Source organism: Salmo salar, chromosome 19, assembly GCF_965601325.2.
Source record: "Salmo salar chromosome 19, fSalSal1, whole genome shotgun sequence".
Classification (NCBI taxonomy): Eukaryota; Metazoa; Chordata; class Actinopteri; order Salmoniformes; family Salmonidae; genus Salmo; species Salmo salar.
In genome coordinates, this window is record NC_138309.1 from 62,730,866 (window position 1) to 62,744,123 (window position 13,258).

The 13,258-nt window shown below is 43.9% G+C and overlaps 1 protein-coding gene across 5 annotated transcripts in view; it reads left to right on the plus strand.

Moving 5' to 3' along the window:
- The first annotated feature begins 1,004 nt into the window (after positions 1-1,004).
- LOC106579176 (liprin-alpha-3) overlaps positions 1,005-13,258 on the plus strand; it is a 58,843-nt gene continuing 46,589 nt past the window's right edge. For 2 of the 5 annotated variants that reach the window (XM_014158827.3, XM_014158828.3), the window contains exons 1-14: positions 1,008-1,215; positions 4,619-5,525; positions 7,926-8,027; positions 8,506-8,670; positions 8,829-8,903; positions 9,015-9,074; positions 9,282-9,410; positions 10,067-10,159; positions 10,921-10,973; positions 11,394-11,487; positions 11,814-11,948; positions 12,280-12,363; positions 12,646-12,777; positions 12,912-12,974. In XM_014158827.3, coding sequence (XP_014014302.1) covers positions 5,193-5,525; positions 7,926-8,027; positions 8,506-8,670; positions 8,829-8,903; positions 9,015-9,074; positions 9,282-9,410; positions 10,067-10,159; positions 10,921-10,973; positions 11,394-11,487; positions 11,814-11,948; positions 12,280-12,363; positions 12,646-12,777; positions 12,912-12,974 — 1,518 coding nt within the window. In that variant the 5' untranslated portion in view covers positions 1,008-1,215; positions 4,619-5,192. Of the gene's footprint in view, positions 1,216-4,618; positions 5,526-7,925; positions 8,028-8,505; positions 8,671-8,828; positions 8,904-9,014; positions 9,075-9,281; positions 9,411-10,066; positions 10,160-10,920; positions 10,974-11,393; positions 11,488-11,813; positions 11,949-12,279; positions 12,364-12,645; positions 12,778-12,911; positions 12,975-13,258 lie in introns of all 5 variants that reach the window. The other 3 variants (XM_014158823.3, XM_014158830.3, XM_014158825.3) reach the window with 3 other exon arrangements.

A 13,258-nucleotide genomic window follows, 5' to 3' on the forward strand; every position in this document is an offset into this window, starting at 1 on the left:
CTTCTGTTTTGACTCTGCCAAACTCAACCCAGCTTATCTGTTGCCCTGAGATATGCTATCAATATCTTCATAAATGTATATATCAAACAATGTCTTGTTTATTTATTTGAAAGAACATGCATGGAAATTGAATATAGGCTAGTATACTGTATATACATAGTATATGGTTCTACTCACACGTCGACATATCCATAAAACAACATGATAAATGTACAAGCTGCTCACTTGATGTAATAAACATATAATAGCATTCTTGTCATATTGTGTTGTCTGTATTGGTTTTCTTACCATACTCAGCACGGAATGGATAGTTTCACATACTTTTGTGCCATGTAGGTCTTAAAATAAAAAAAGACTTCCTCCTGCGTAATATTAGTAACATAAATATGTGTCATCTAATTTCATTGCTATTCAAAGAACTGGCCGGTCAGATCAAGACACAAACAACTATTTAGAAATTCTGTTACATGTCCACTCTGAGATAGTTTTGGTTGGTGTAGTGAGTGAAAATACAAACATCATGGCCTATGTTCAAAACTAAAATAGTTGTTTGTGTAAGTAGCATATAGCTTTTGATGTTTTGCACTGCACCTCCTCATTCCTGTGGCCTAATTCTGATAAGGTAACACCATAACAAAAATGACTTATCTGGCCGCAGTCAAACCGTGCACATTAGTAACACCAGAACGTAGGTGATATGTGTCTAAGAAGGGCTATAAACTATATGCTAACTAGCCTAATGCACACCATGTTCACTTTCATTTGTTAGGTTCTTATCATATTAAGGATGTCACAAGTCCCCATTATGCATGGTGTGGTCCATGTACGATGGTGAAGTTTGTCTGTCTGTCAACATGGCCTAGCTGTCTCTCATAGCCATTTACTGTAGACTATAATTAATCAGGTGTTTGTTTGGCCTGTGTGTGTGTGTGTGTGTGTACGTGCGTGTGTGCGCGCGCGCGTAAATCACAGAGAGATGCGGAGAATGCTGAGAGAATGTTTCTTTAAGACCCATTACCTTCCAATCCGACAGAGGGGGATGCTATGGTAAGGTGGTGTAGCGTTGCTCCCCGCTCCCTTATGCCGTTTGTGGAAAGGAGAGAGACGGGGGGAACCATATATCCGGGTTTTTGAAAGAGGCAAAATCAGCGGAGATGGATCCGAAGAATATTTAACGTCAGATGTGAACAATATGGATGTCGCGTGATGAATGTGGTAAGGATGGAACTTCCACCACTCCTCGCAACCCATTTTTTTTTATGGCATGAAATGAGAAAATATGCACGCGTTATTGTAACGGTCCAAATGAGTCCGTGAAAATGTGTGCGCGTTTGTGTGTAGCCGATAACCAGTTATGTTTATTGTATTGTCAGGAAGGGAGGGGGAAAGCGTTTTGGAGGGAGGGAAATAAATAAAATAAACGATTCAATGCTCGGAATGTCAGGCATTGACAGGTGCGTTAGCAACACACACCGCGATTTATTTAGGGCGCGCGCGCTCGCTCCCTTTTGCGTTTGCATACAGTTAGGTGAGGTGATACCTAGAGAGAGAGAGAGCGAGAGATAGCGAGAGAGAGATAAATATAATGTTGTCTACATTTAACAGCATATGTAGCCGTTATGTGGATTACCTAGTTTATTATAAGCCTATAATAAACGAATAGATCGTAGCCTATATGCTACCTTTAGGAAGCAACCAATTCCAAGAATATTCTTATCACCATTCTTGTCTCTTGTTTGTCTCTGGACTAAATTGTATCCAAAATGTGTGACATGTAATTTTCGAACCCGATCTGTGTATTTCTGTTGTCCATACACCGAGTAGCCTATAGCCTATGCCATGATGAGAGTTAACCATCGAGATATCTTAATGCAAACTGCGGATGTTTTTATGAACATAGGCATGTCTCAAAATCATGGACAAATACAGGTAGTGCGTCGAGGCTATTCGTTTATACGAATGTAGTTGTTGCCTGGGGCTGTTTGTGTTTTATCGAATCGTCTTTTTTCTTCCATACATTCAGAAATGGAGGTATATCTATGCCTATCATGTCCAAACGCGTCATTTTCAGCACTGAAACACCGTCGGGGATGCGATTAAAGGCATGTTTGATTGGTTTTCGTTTCTTTCATTCTGTCTGCCTAGCTGCTAACAATCAGTTATTGATTCCAATGATGCGTTTCGTGGTATGAGATGGATGGGAAGAGGCTATGTTGCATTCGCTATTGTGGATAATGGGACACAGGACAAACAACCGCCCAATCAGTCATCATTAATGCGTAAAAATGTAAAATATATATTTTTTCGGTGTGCGTAATTGCTGTGTATTTAGTGTAAAATGTATGTTGAACAGATCATGTCCCTCTTTCTTCCATTGTCGGCAATAGTGAAAGCCAGGAGCCTCACTCCTCCCCGCCCCAATGTCTGGTGAACAGTGCTGTTTTTGCTGCCTTGCTCTTCCTTCCTTCCTTCCTTCCTTCCTTCCTTCCTTCCTTCCTCATCTCTCTCACTCTCTCTCTCTCTCGATCATTTTGTATTTCCCTTAACCCCCCCCCATTGGTATACAGCTTATATTTGAGTAACCTAATACTGTACAAGATTGCTCCTAATCGGCCATATAGTGAGCAACCATGAGATAACTCACTATTCTCAGGCTGGGAACAACCCCAACCAGCAATGTGAGAATCTGTGGGTTATTGACAGAGATGATGAGGATGATGGGGATGATGACAATAATGATGATAAATAGTATACAGAGATCATTGAGTAACTCTTTGATGATATTAGTCCGCATTACATATTAGTCAGTGTGTCAGGCGCATAAAAGGCATGGTGCTAGATGTCCTACTAGCTTTCATAAGCCGAGTATGCCTAAAAGCAGTTGGCCCTATTGTCCTTTTCTTGCTATAGAAAATGATGGAAATATCATCACAAGCCCAACTGTCTTTGACTCTACACAATAACGTGAGCGGGTTGTCCGCCTTCGTATCCTTGTGTCAGCTATTTGTATTGCCATTAACATGTTTGAATAGCCTACCGCACAAATATAATGAAAGTACTACTACATTACTATTGGGATTATGTTTTGTGGACGAGCCTGGCTTGGGACATGTCTAGTACTGGTCCTGAAGTGCAGAGGCTAAAATGCAATATGCCTGGTTGTCCAGTCTTTTTGTGCTTTGAGCTTATGGCAGTGTTCTACATTGCTTATCTATGTGTCACTGTAAATATCCATCTCTATAGTCTGTCTCTCTAGTCCCTTTTACGGGCAGTGCACTGGGCATCACTAAATTCCTCTACCTCAGAGCTGAATAAGGTGTGTCATTGCTGGGCTGGAACAAAAGCCTGCACATCCAGTAGCTCTCCAGGGCCAGGGTTGGAGACTACTGCATGAAAGAGGGCCTTGGTGGTCCTCCTCAGCACTCCCGGATGAGATGGAAGAGGCTGATATAGCAGCAGCAGTAACTCAGGTGCAGTAGGTGCTGGGTGGGTTACAGTTAGCCAGACATCACCCTCCTGGCAGGTCATGGAGGGAATGCTGGCTAAAGTGGATACCTAGATTGACTCATGGTTCTGATGGCCTGACTTGCCCTATCTACAACTGGACAGGTGTGAGAATTAAGCTTGAAGTTGTAGTCTGGGAGTTGTAGTCTTCCCAGATAGCCCATTGTTGTTACTGTACCAGTACTAGTTTCTCTCAAAAAGACTACAGAACCAGCATGTGCCAGTGTGCTCCCCGGTCTGGAGAGGCGAGGTTCTGGAACTGCCTTTAGATTAAGCTACATAGGTCTGTGTGGTCACAAAAGCCTGAACACTAAGTTATTTCATATTTAATGGACTATATTTGTTTATTATAAAAAATAAAAAAAATCTTAATTTAGATAATTTTGGGATTAAAAAAAACTGGGGATTAATATCAATAAAATACCTTACATCACATTTACATTTCATAATACAGAAAGATTGAGAATAAATTTAAGAGAATCAAAAGTCAAGAACGTCCAACCGTTCACCCCCTTCCACATTTCGTTTCAATGGCTCTTCTCCCTTTCAGTTCCATTCAAATTTGTTGAAAGACTATCTTTCACTGTCATTTGGCACCGGGTTTTCCATATTTGTGCGTTTATTATATATACGATGAAGTGGAAAAAAACTCTGCAGCTTTCCTGGACCAGGCTTGGTGACTTCAGGTCTTGTTTTGGCTTGGTTCATCACAGAGAATACACTAATAAGTATAACACGCACTTCCTCGAGCCTGAGGTGTTTGGGCCATTCCTACATCTTGTCAATAACAGGGCCTTGTTCAGTAGGGAGAAAACATTTTAAAATGGGGAGGTGCCACCTGAACTTGTCCAATAAGAACACCATGTTTTGTTTTCCATTGCAAAACATTTAAAAACATGTGCCCTGCTGAACACGACCCATGCCCTGTACATTTCATTGCATATTTCGGGTTATTATCTGTCTACACTTACAAAGAGTTGCAGTACAGATTTCTGTTTGTGCCATTGTCTTACAGTAGTAGTAGTAGTACTGGCCTAGCTTCTATTTTCTTGTATACAGTGTGTTAACTAAGGTGGGCCTAGTGTGACACTTCGTCTATCTTCATTTCTTTGAGGTATCGCTCCCGGTGCTGTGAAGACCCAATCAGTGGACCGAGTCGGAAGGTGGGCCTTCCTCCCCTGCGGCCCCTCCCCTTCCTCACCCTCAGCCAATCCTAGACTCAAACCACAGCCCAGTTTCCCATAGATACTTCCTTACTGCTTTGGTCATTTAAGATCACATAGTTCCATAATGGTAAACAACACCCAGATTGTTGCACAGTAAGAAAAAGCAGTGAGAGAGAAAAATCCACTAGGCCTATTTGTTGGTGTTGTTTTGGAGAAAATAAGTAAGGCAATAGACAAAATTAGAGGGAAGAGGAAGCATTGAACATGACTGATTGAAAGCTATTTTTGACAAAGAAATAAAGCAACGATTTCTCTTTTTTACACTCTGTCATTTCAGTGATGAGATTAACAGGCTCAAACAGAAGCTCGCATGCAAGTGAGGTAACAGATTGACATTCTGTCCACGAATCACACGTACACGCACTTTGACCTACGGAACCCCTGCACACAGGGCTTTTGCGTAAACAAGCACTCCTAACATAGACGTTTTCTCCCGGAGCCCACCACACTCTCTCCAGTCTCATGATGATGTGTGAGGTGATGCCCACCATTTCGGAGGACGGGCGCGGAGGAGGCCCCTCCTCTCCTGGGGTTGGGGCTGGGATTGGAGGCCCTGGTGGGGCCATGGGGGGAGGGGGCTACGGTGGCCGAGGAGAATCCAGGGGCGGGGGCGACGAGGGGGGCAGCACAGGGAACCTGGAATCCCTGATGGTCAACATGCTGACCGAGAGGGAGAGGCTGTTGGAGAGCCTGAGGGAGACCCAGGACAGCCTTGGGACGGCCCAGCTACGCCTCAGAGAGCTGGGCCACGAGAAGGACTCCCTCTCGAGACAGCTGTCCATCGCCCTGCCACAGGTACAGTATAGTGTGTGTGTGTGTGTGGTGTGTGTGTGTGTGTGTGTGTGTGTGTGTGTGTGTGTGTGTGTGTGTGTGTGTGTGTGTGTGTGTGTGTGGTGCAGTTGTGTTTGGGTGTGTATGGGGTACAGTTGGGCGATATCCATATTTTCATACCGTCGTATCGTTTCTGTACCATGTATTACCGAATTTGCACACAAGGGTGCGCTTTAAAAAAACAATAAAAAAAAAACAATTTAGGCAACAGGGATCTTGATCCAGGAGGAGATTGAATGTCTCTGCTGTAGCCAAGAAGCTTGACCTTTACATCTAGCCACCTAGCTAGCAAGTTAGCAAACCGAATGCATAGCCGGAGGCCTGAGCTGGATATCATTTATTACATCTTAGAATGCTTATAGGTATACTTAACTTATAGTTAGAAGCAGTGGCATAGCACGCACCCACCAACCCCGTCGGTATTTAGAAATATCCCGGTATACGGTATAAACGGTATATCACTCAAGCCTAGTACGGGGGGTTGTGTATAGTACATCTGTGTATGAGTGTGGGTACTGTCAGTATATGTTCGTGTGAGTATGTGGGTGTGATTGGCATGTCTAAGTGTGTGTGTGTGTGTGTGTGTGTGTGTGTGTGTGTGTGTGTGTGTGTGTGTGTGTGTGTGTGTGTGTGTGTGTGTGTGTGTGTGTGTGTGTGTGTGTGTGTGTGTGTGGTGCGTGCGTGCCCGCGACTGCATGTGTGTGTGAGTGTGTTCGTACGTGCGGGTGTATGTGTCAGTTGCAGAGCCAAGCTGGCTCAAAAGAAGTCCCTGTAGTGACAGATCAGTGTGCTCCATCCACCATGTAGAGAAAAAACTATCGGCTGTAGACAGGGACATCCATTCATTCTACTACTGCCTCTTTAGAATAGCCACACTAGTATTGTGCTTACACATGGAGAGGATTTGTGCTTGTGTTCCCTTTTTGTCTTTTTGCTCCCTTAGTTGTTTCAGCATTTTCTTTCGGCAATTTTTCATCTCAGAGTGAGGGATTTTTTTGTTTTTGTTTTTAGCACGGTAATAACCATACAGTTATTGGCAATAGCTTAATAGGGAATTATACAGTAGTACTATATTCATATTTTTCATTAGATTGACCTTCATGGCCACTGTAGGTGGAGGCTAATCTTCTTCAGTGGGTATATTCTCCCTGAAATATATCACATTTAAATCAGGTTCAATGAAACATATCTTTGTTAACATATCCCCTACCTGGGCACAACACACAGCTTATTGTGAAAACTAGATTGTGAAACAGTACCCCAATACCGTTCTGTGATTCGAGATTAGAACTAATACGTTTCATATATAAGCACACAACACACATTCCGTACAATAAACAAAACAAACGTATGTGAACTGTGCAGTGTACATAGCATATGACAACCAATTGGACCATGTTGATAAAGGGTATGTTCGTATGTTACTCTTTAAATATGAGTGCTATTGAGTGGAGCCCATAGTCTATCCAATGACCATACAGTCAGACAGTGAGAATAACAGAGAGATGGAATAAAAAGAAATGAGAAGAGATGCCAAGTGAAATTCAGAGCTTTAACCCAAACAAGGACCAATCCCAGAAGGCCGAGCGCCAACGGTCCTACTGTGTCACCATCTGTATACTCCCCCTTCTCTTATCTCCGATTTGCATTTCGAATGCGATTGTTACTATGGCTTGCGTTGCGGCGTAACACGTTGCCGTTGTAGTCCTCTAGTCTAACGGTAGTCAAGTGGTTCTTGTGCCTCAACAACAAAGGTTCTAAACCTTGTGCCTACAACATAAAGCTGAAGTTGTTGGTGTTTTTTTCCCCTCCAAGTAATAGAGATCGGGTTTTTTTCCGGAAGGCTTGTGATCATAAGGAATAATTAAACGATGGTTGCATGTTATATTACCTTGTGATGGCAATACATTTTACTCGCACTGTTGTTGACAGTGTGTTTCCAGTTAGCACTGTAAGTGACACGTCAATGCTGTGAGTGTTTCTCACCTCTCCATTGCATTTCAGTGCAGTATCATTGTGTAACAGTGATATAATCCTTGAAGGCCAGTTCACAGAGGAGGGTATGAGCCTGAGACTGATAGCGTGTGTGTGTGTGTGTGTGTGTGTGTGTGTGTGTGTGTGTGTGTGTGTGTGTGTGTGTGTGTGTGTGTGTGTGTGTGTGTGTGTGTGTGTGTGTGTGTGTGTATGTGTGTGTGTGTGTGTGAGTGCGTGTGTGCGTGTGTGTGTGTTTGTGTTAACTTATAGTTAGAAGCAGATTAAAGTATATTTCCTGTCATTTTGCATCTACTTTGATTGTGAATATGTGAGCATGTTACAGGTCGCCCATATTGTTCATGAATGTTATGTTGCTTGGGGGCTATGCAGGAGTTTGCTGTGCTGACTAAGGAGCTGAATGTTTGCCGAGAGCAGCTACTGGAGAGGGAAGAGGAGATTGCTGAGCTCAAGGCGGAGAGAAACAACACACGTGTAAGATGTTTATCGGCCATTTTACTCGCTAGCACTCTCACAGCAGATGTGTTTGTTCTTTCTCACACATCATAGTTGTGGTATTGACTCGAATACTCGTTCTTCTCCTCCCTAGTACTCACTTTCACATTTTCCCCTTCCATCCCCCTGCCCTCCTTTTTTCTCCGTGTGTTTCTCCCCCTTCTCTTTCTGCTACCTTATGCTCTTCCAACCCTCTCTACTCCCTCTAAACTATCTTACTCGGTCTTTCTGCCACCTTTCCTTGTCTATCTCCCTCTCCTAATCTGCCTCTCTTACCTTCTCTCTCCTCCCTTTTCTTTCTTTTTCCTCACCTTTCTCTTTCTTTCCATCTCCAACTCTGCTTGTCTTTCTCCCCTTTTACTTTGCCTCTCTCTCCATCTCCATCCTTGCATCTCTTACTTCTCTCTTTCTCTCTCTTCTTCTACCTCAATCACTTTATCGCTCTCTACTCCCGCAGTTGTTACTAGAGCACCTGGAGTGTCTTGTGTCTCGTCACGAGCGCAGTCTGAGGATGACGGTGGTGAAGAGGCAGGCCCAGTCCCCGGCGGGGGTCTCCAGTGAAGTGGAGGTCCTCAAGGCCCTCAAGTCCCTGTTTGAGCACCACAAGGCTTTGGATGAGAAGGTGGGCAACCAGGCTGCCATTTTGGGGTCTCCATCCCAACTCATAAGCAGCTACTGTAGCTTTCTCTCAACAGTCGCTTTTTTTTTGCTTTGATGGAAAAGACCCACACAGACACATTTCTCAGCGTTTCTCAGTCATTTCTTATTTTGGCCCATAAGGTTCGAGAGCGACTCCGTGTGGCCCTTGAGAGAGTGACCCTTTTGGAGGATCAACTACAAGCATCCGCTCAAGAGGTAAAAGCCATGCGGGATACATATGTTTAATTAAAGCATGTTATAGCTCCATTTCTTGATAATAAGAAAATACATTCAATATATTTTGTTCACCATTTACCTCTCTTGCAGGTGATCTCTTTAAGAGACCAAATTAAAAGACGACAACAAGGGTTGGACGGCGGGAAAGATGTAAGGGGGGATTCATGCATGTCGTTTCCAGTGTTTGTGTTTGTTAGTGTCCTATAGTTAACAACAGTACATTAGCAAATCATGGGTGTTATGATGCGTTTTCTTCTTTAGTCTGTCTCTTTGATAGTCAACAGTCTGAGGATGGGTCTAATTCATCTTGTTCCCCATCGCTCTCCTTTCTCGATACCATCTCCCCGGCGACAACAGCGCCTACCCAATGGACCCTCCTCTGGATTGGACGATGGTGAGATCGACAGACAGAGAGAAACAGAGATAGAGCGGCAGAGAGCTGAGCTCTCCCAGCTGAAGGAAAGATTGGCCCTTATGTGTCGACAGGTGGGTTTGAGAGAGAGAGAGAGAGAGAGGGAGAGAGAGAGAGAGAGAGAGAGAGAGAGAGACATAGAGACAGAGACAGAGAGCGACAGAGAGAGAGAGAGAGAGAGGGAGAGGGAGAGAAAGAGAGAGACAGAGAGAGACAGCGAGAGAGACAGAGAGAGAGAGACAGCGAGAGAGACAGAGAGAGACAGAGAGAGAGAGAGAGAGAGAGAGAGAGAGAGACAGAGAGAGTATGTAGCCTGCCCTACATGTAACGGTATATGTATGCATTGCCTAGTTTATAATGATCCATAATCTAGCCTATACCGTTATGAACCATTCACAAGAACAGTGTGTGTGAGAGAGAGAGTGAGAGGAGAGAGAGAGAGAACAAGGGTGAAAAAGAGAGAAGAGCGATAAAGAAAAATAGATTCGGTTGGGGGTTGTATGGAGATTGCTAAAACCAGTTCCCCTCTTCCCTCTTGTGGACAGTCATAGCATTGCATCTGTTCTTCAAAAACCACACAGTACATGACAGTCTCATTTCTATATAGCTAACATAAACCTGCCTCTGCCCAAACCAGTGCTTCACGTCTTCCCTCATGAAGGCCCTCTGTTCTGTTATGGTCCCTTATTGTCCCTTAACCATCTTATTGCTCTTCCTCATGCGACGTCAGGTTGGGGAAATAGAGGAACAGCTTGCAGCCGCCAGGAGGGAAGTGACGAAGTCGGAGGAGGCCAATCAGAAGCTCCAGAGGGATGTGAAGGAGGTATGTCAGGCCAATCTGTTCTTGGCCAAGGCCTTAGATCAGGGGTGGGCAAACTTTTTGGCTAGAGGGCCACATCGGGATTATGAAATTCTATGGGGGGGGGGGGGGGGGTTTCTTTGTCAAAATTGATTTGCGGGTCAGAAATAGAGAAGTTATTTACTTTGTAAATAAGTCCATTGTAATTTCTACATACTCTCTACTTAGTTTTAGATGTTCAAATGTAGCCTGGAGCATTTATTTCACACAAAATAATCATTTCCACAAAAAAACAAAATAATAATAATTGGCTGGCGGGCCAGATGCGACCCGCGGGCAGTAGTTTGCCCACACCTGACTTAGATTCTATCAGCTCCCGGGCCTTTCTGTTCCAGCGACTGTTCCATCCCACTATGTTCATCCAATGCAAATATCTCAAAGCACAGAGCATTGGAATGCCTAGTGGAAAAGAGGCATTTATGAGTCATATTTATCATGGCTATTCATTTCAAAGTCCAAACAACTAAAGTTGTACCTCTTGGATAGAATATGAAAGAAGAACCCTAAGTGACAAGATAGACAAGAGGAGCTGTGCATGTATACAGTGACGGAACAAATGGGACAGTGAATAGTCAATCAGTAGCCAATTCCGAATGTGCACGTTCCCCTGTTAGATGTTTAGGTTGCCATTTGATGCTGTTCGGAATGTTACAGTGTGCCATGTATAATTGATGTGTTTCTTTGGATGATTTAAACATGCTTCACTATGTCTCTGCATCATTCAGGCTCTGTGCCAAAGGGAGGATATGGAGGAGAGGATCACTACGTTAGAGCGCAGGTAACCCTCTTTTTAACACCCTTTTTAACACCCGGGACTATGGTGCCAAACTACCAGGTGTTTTCCTCGTTATCTGAAAAGTTGTCACCAAGGTGTCACAACACCTGTACCTCGCAGCTTACCTCTTTATCTCACTGTTTGGGTATTTTCAATTGTTACAGCGCACTGCAAGAGTTGGCTTGTGTCTACATGCTGTGAAGGGTGGTAGTTCATAACTAATGGTCAGGGATGTAGTGGAGCATAAACACACTTAAACATCATTTAGGCGCCTTTACATTGGTGAAAAGCGTTTACGTTCCTTTCGTGCCAAATAACTTTTGCGTTTACAGTGCTCGCTGCCGGTCATCTTGACCGACGTTCATCGTTGGTAATATCCTCCTTTTTTCCCCCCTGCTAACAATGTGTCCATGTTGTTTGCAGGTACCTCAGTGCTCAGAGGGAAGCAACCTCTCTACATGACATCAAAGACAAGCTGGAGAATGAGCTGGCCAGCAAGGAGTCACTGCACAGACAGGTAATTGGTTAACGAACGACTACGAGCGTGGTTCACATAGGATGTACAGTAACCCTGTACAAATGGATAGGTTATATCCAGAGTAGCGTCTTTTAATACTTAGAGCCTGGTTCTTATGGTCAATGTCCTGGATCTGGATTTATCTTAGACAGGTAAATCATTCTGAATGGAGAATCTCCATTGAAAGTGTCTGTTAGTCCAGGGCAAGGCTTAATCCGGGTGCAGAAAAACGGCCCTCGGGCTCAGACTTGGATTTTAGTACAGTGTATCAAAATATCTCAGACTTCATCCGCTCTCTTCCCTCCTCCCTTCCTGTGTGTTGTCAGAGTGAGGAGAAGAACAGGCAGCTCCAGGAGCGTCTGGATGATGCCAAGCAGAAGCTCCAGCAGACCCTGCAGAGGGCCGAGACACTGCCCGAGATCGAGGCCCAGCTCGCCCAGAGAGTGGCTGCCCTCAACAAGGTACTGTAGTGTACGGGATGTCCGCGTTCACTGTCTTGATTCTGTTTTCAAGTGTGGATCTGAACTGTCTGTCCGTGAAACTGTTTGGTTGTCCGTCCGTCTCTTTCCCACATTCTACCTGAACGCGTCCGTCTCTGTTTCAGTTTGTCGGTCTCCCGTGTTTCCTGTCTGTCCGTCTGTCCGTATGTCCGCCCGTCTGTCCAACTGTCCGTCTCTCCGTCTGTATGACCTGAGTTGTCCTCCTATTGGCAGCCAATCTATCTTTCAATGTGTTAGTCTGAGTTTATATTTGATCCCATGTACAGACACTTTCACTCGCTTTTCTTTTTAGGCAGAGGAGCGCCATGGGAACTTTGAGGAGCGACTACGACAGATGGAGGCACAACTTGAAGAGAAAAATCAGGCATTGCAGAGGGTAATAATGCATTATTTGTTTGTACACTTGCCTTTTACTAAGTCTCATGCGGGCTTCTGACAAGTTACAACGCATTATTCCGGCTATAAGTGGTGAAGTGTTACATTTTGTTCCTTACCCTCCGTTTTGGCCAATCAATTAAAACCCAATCCTGTCTTTGTGAATTGTTTGAACTCTTATTGCTACCCGAAACAAAACAGTTGGTTCTGCTTTTTATAATTTTTTCCCTTCACATCTGTTTTCGACCTTGACCCCCACTGTGTCACTTTGTCTACGTTTCAGGCAAGGCAGAGAGAGAAAATGAATGACGAACACAACAAACGCCTCTCGGATACGGTGGACAAGCTACTGTCTGAGTCCAACGAGAGACTGCAGCTTCACCTCAAAGAGAGAATGGCTGCCCTCGAGGAGAAGGTGCTATAAAGCTTTGTTAAACATATGCTAAGTTAAGCTAAAATTGCCATTAATGATCAGTAAGTATTTTTTAATCAACGTAATCAACAGCAAACATGAGTCAACTTGGCACAATCACTCCTCCCCTCATCTAGAATTCCCTGTCAGAGGAGCTAGCAAACATGAAGAAAATCCAAGATGATCTGCTAGCAAACAAGGTACATATCTTCTCCTTCTTGTATCCAGTCGGTCAGATTTCCTTCTATATGTTATTGCTGTACTTTACATCTGTATATACATGGAATGAGCACATCAGCTGTACTTTATACCGATTTAAAACTGTTGGACTGCCTTTAGGCCTGTACACTGACTTTTGCAAACCCTTTTTGGAATAATAGGGTAGATAGTTTATGCTCACTCTAAAAAGAAAAGGTTACTGGAGTGTCCTTTGGGAGTTCTTCAAATTGAAACTATAGGGAACCCCTATAAGTTCTTCCTTTTA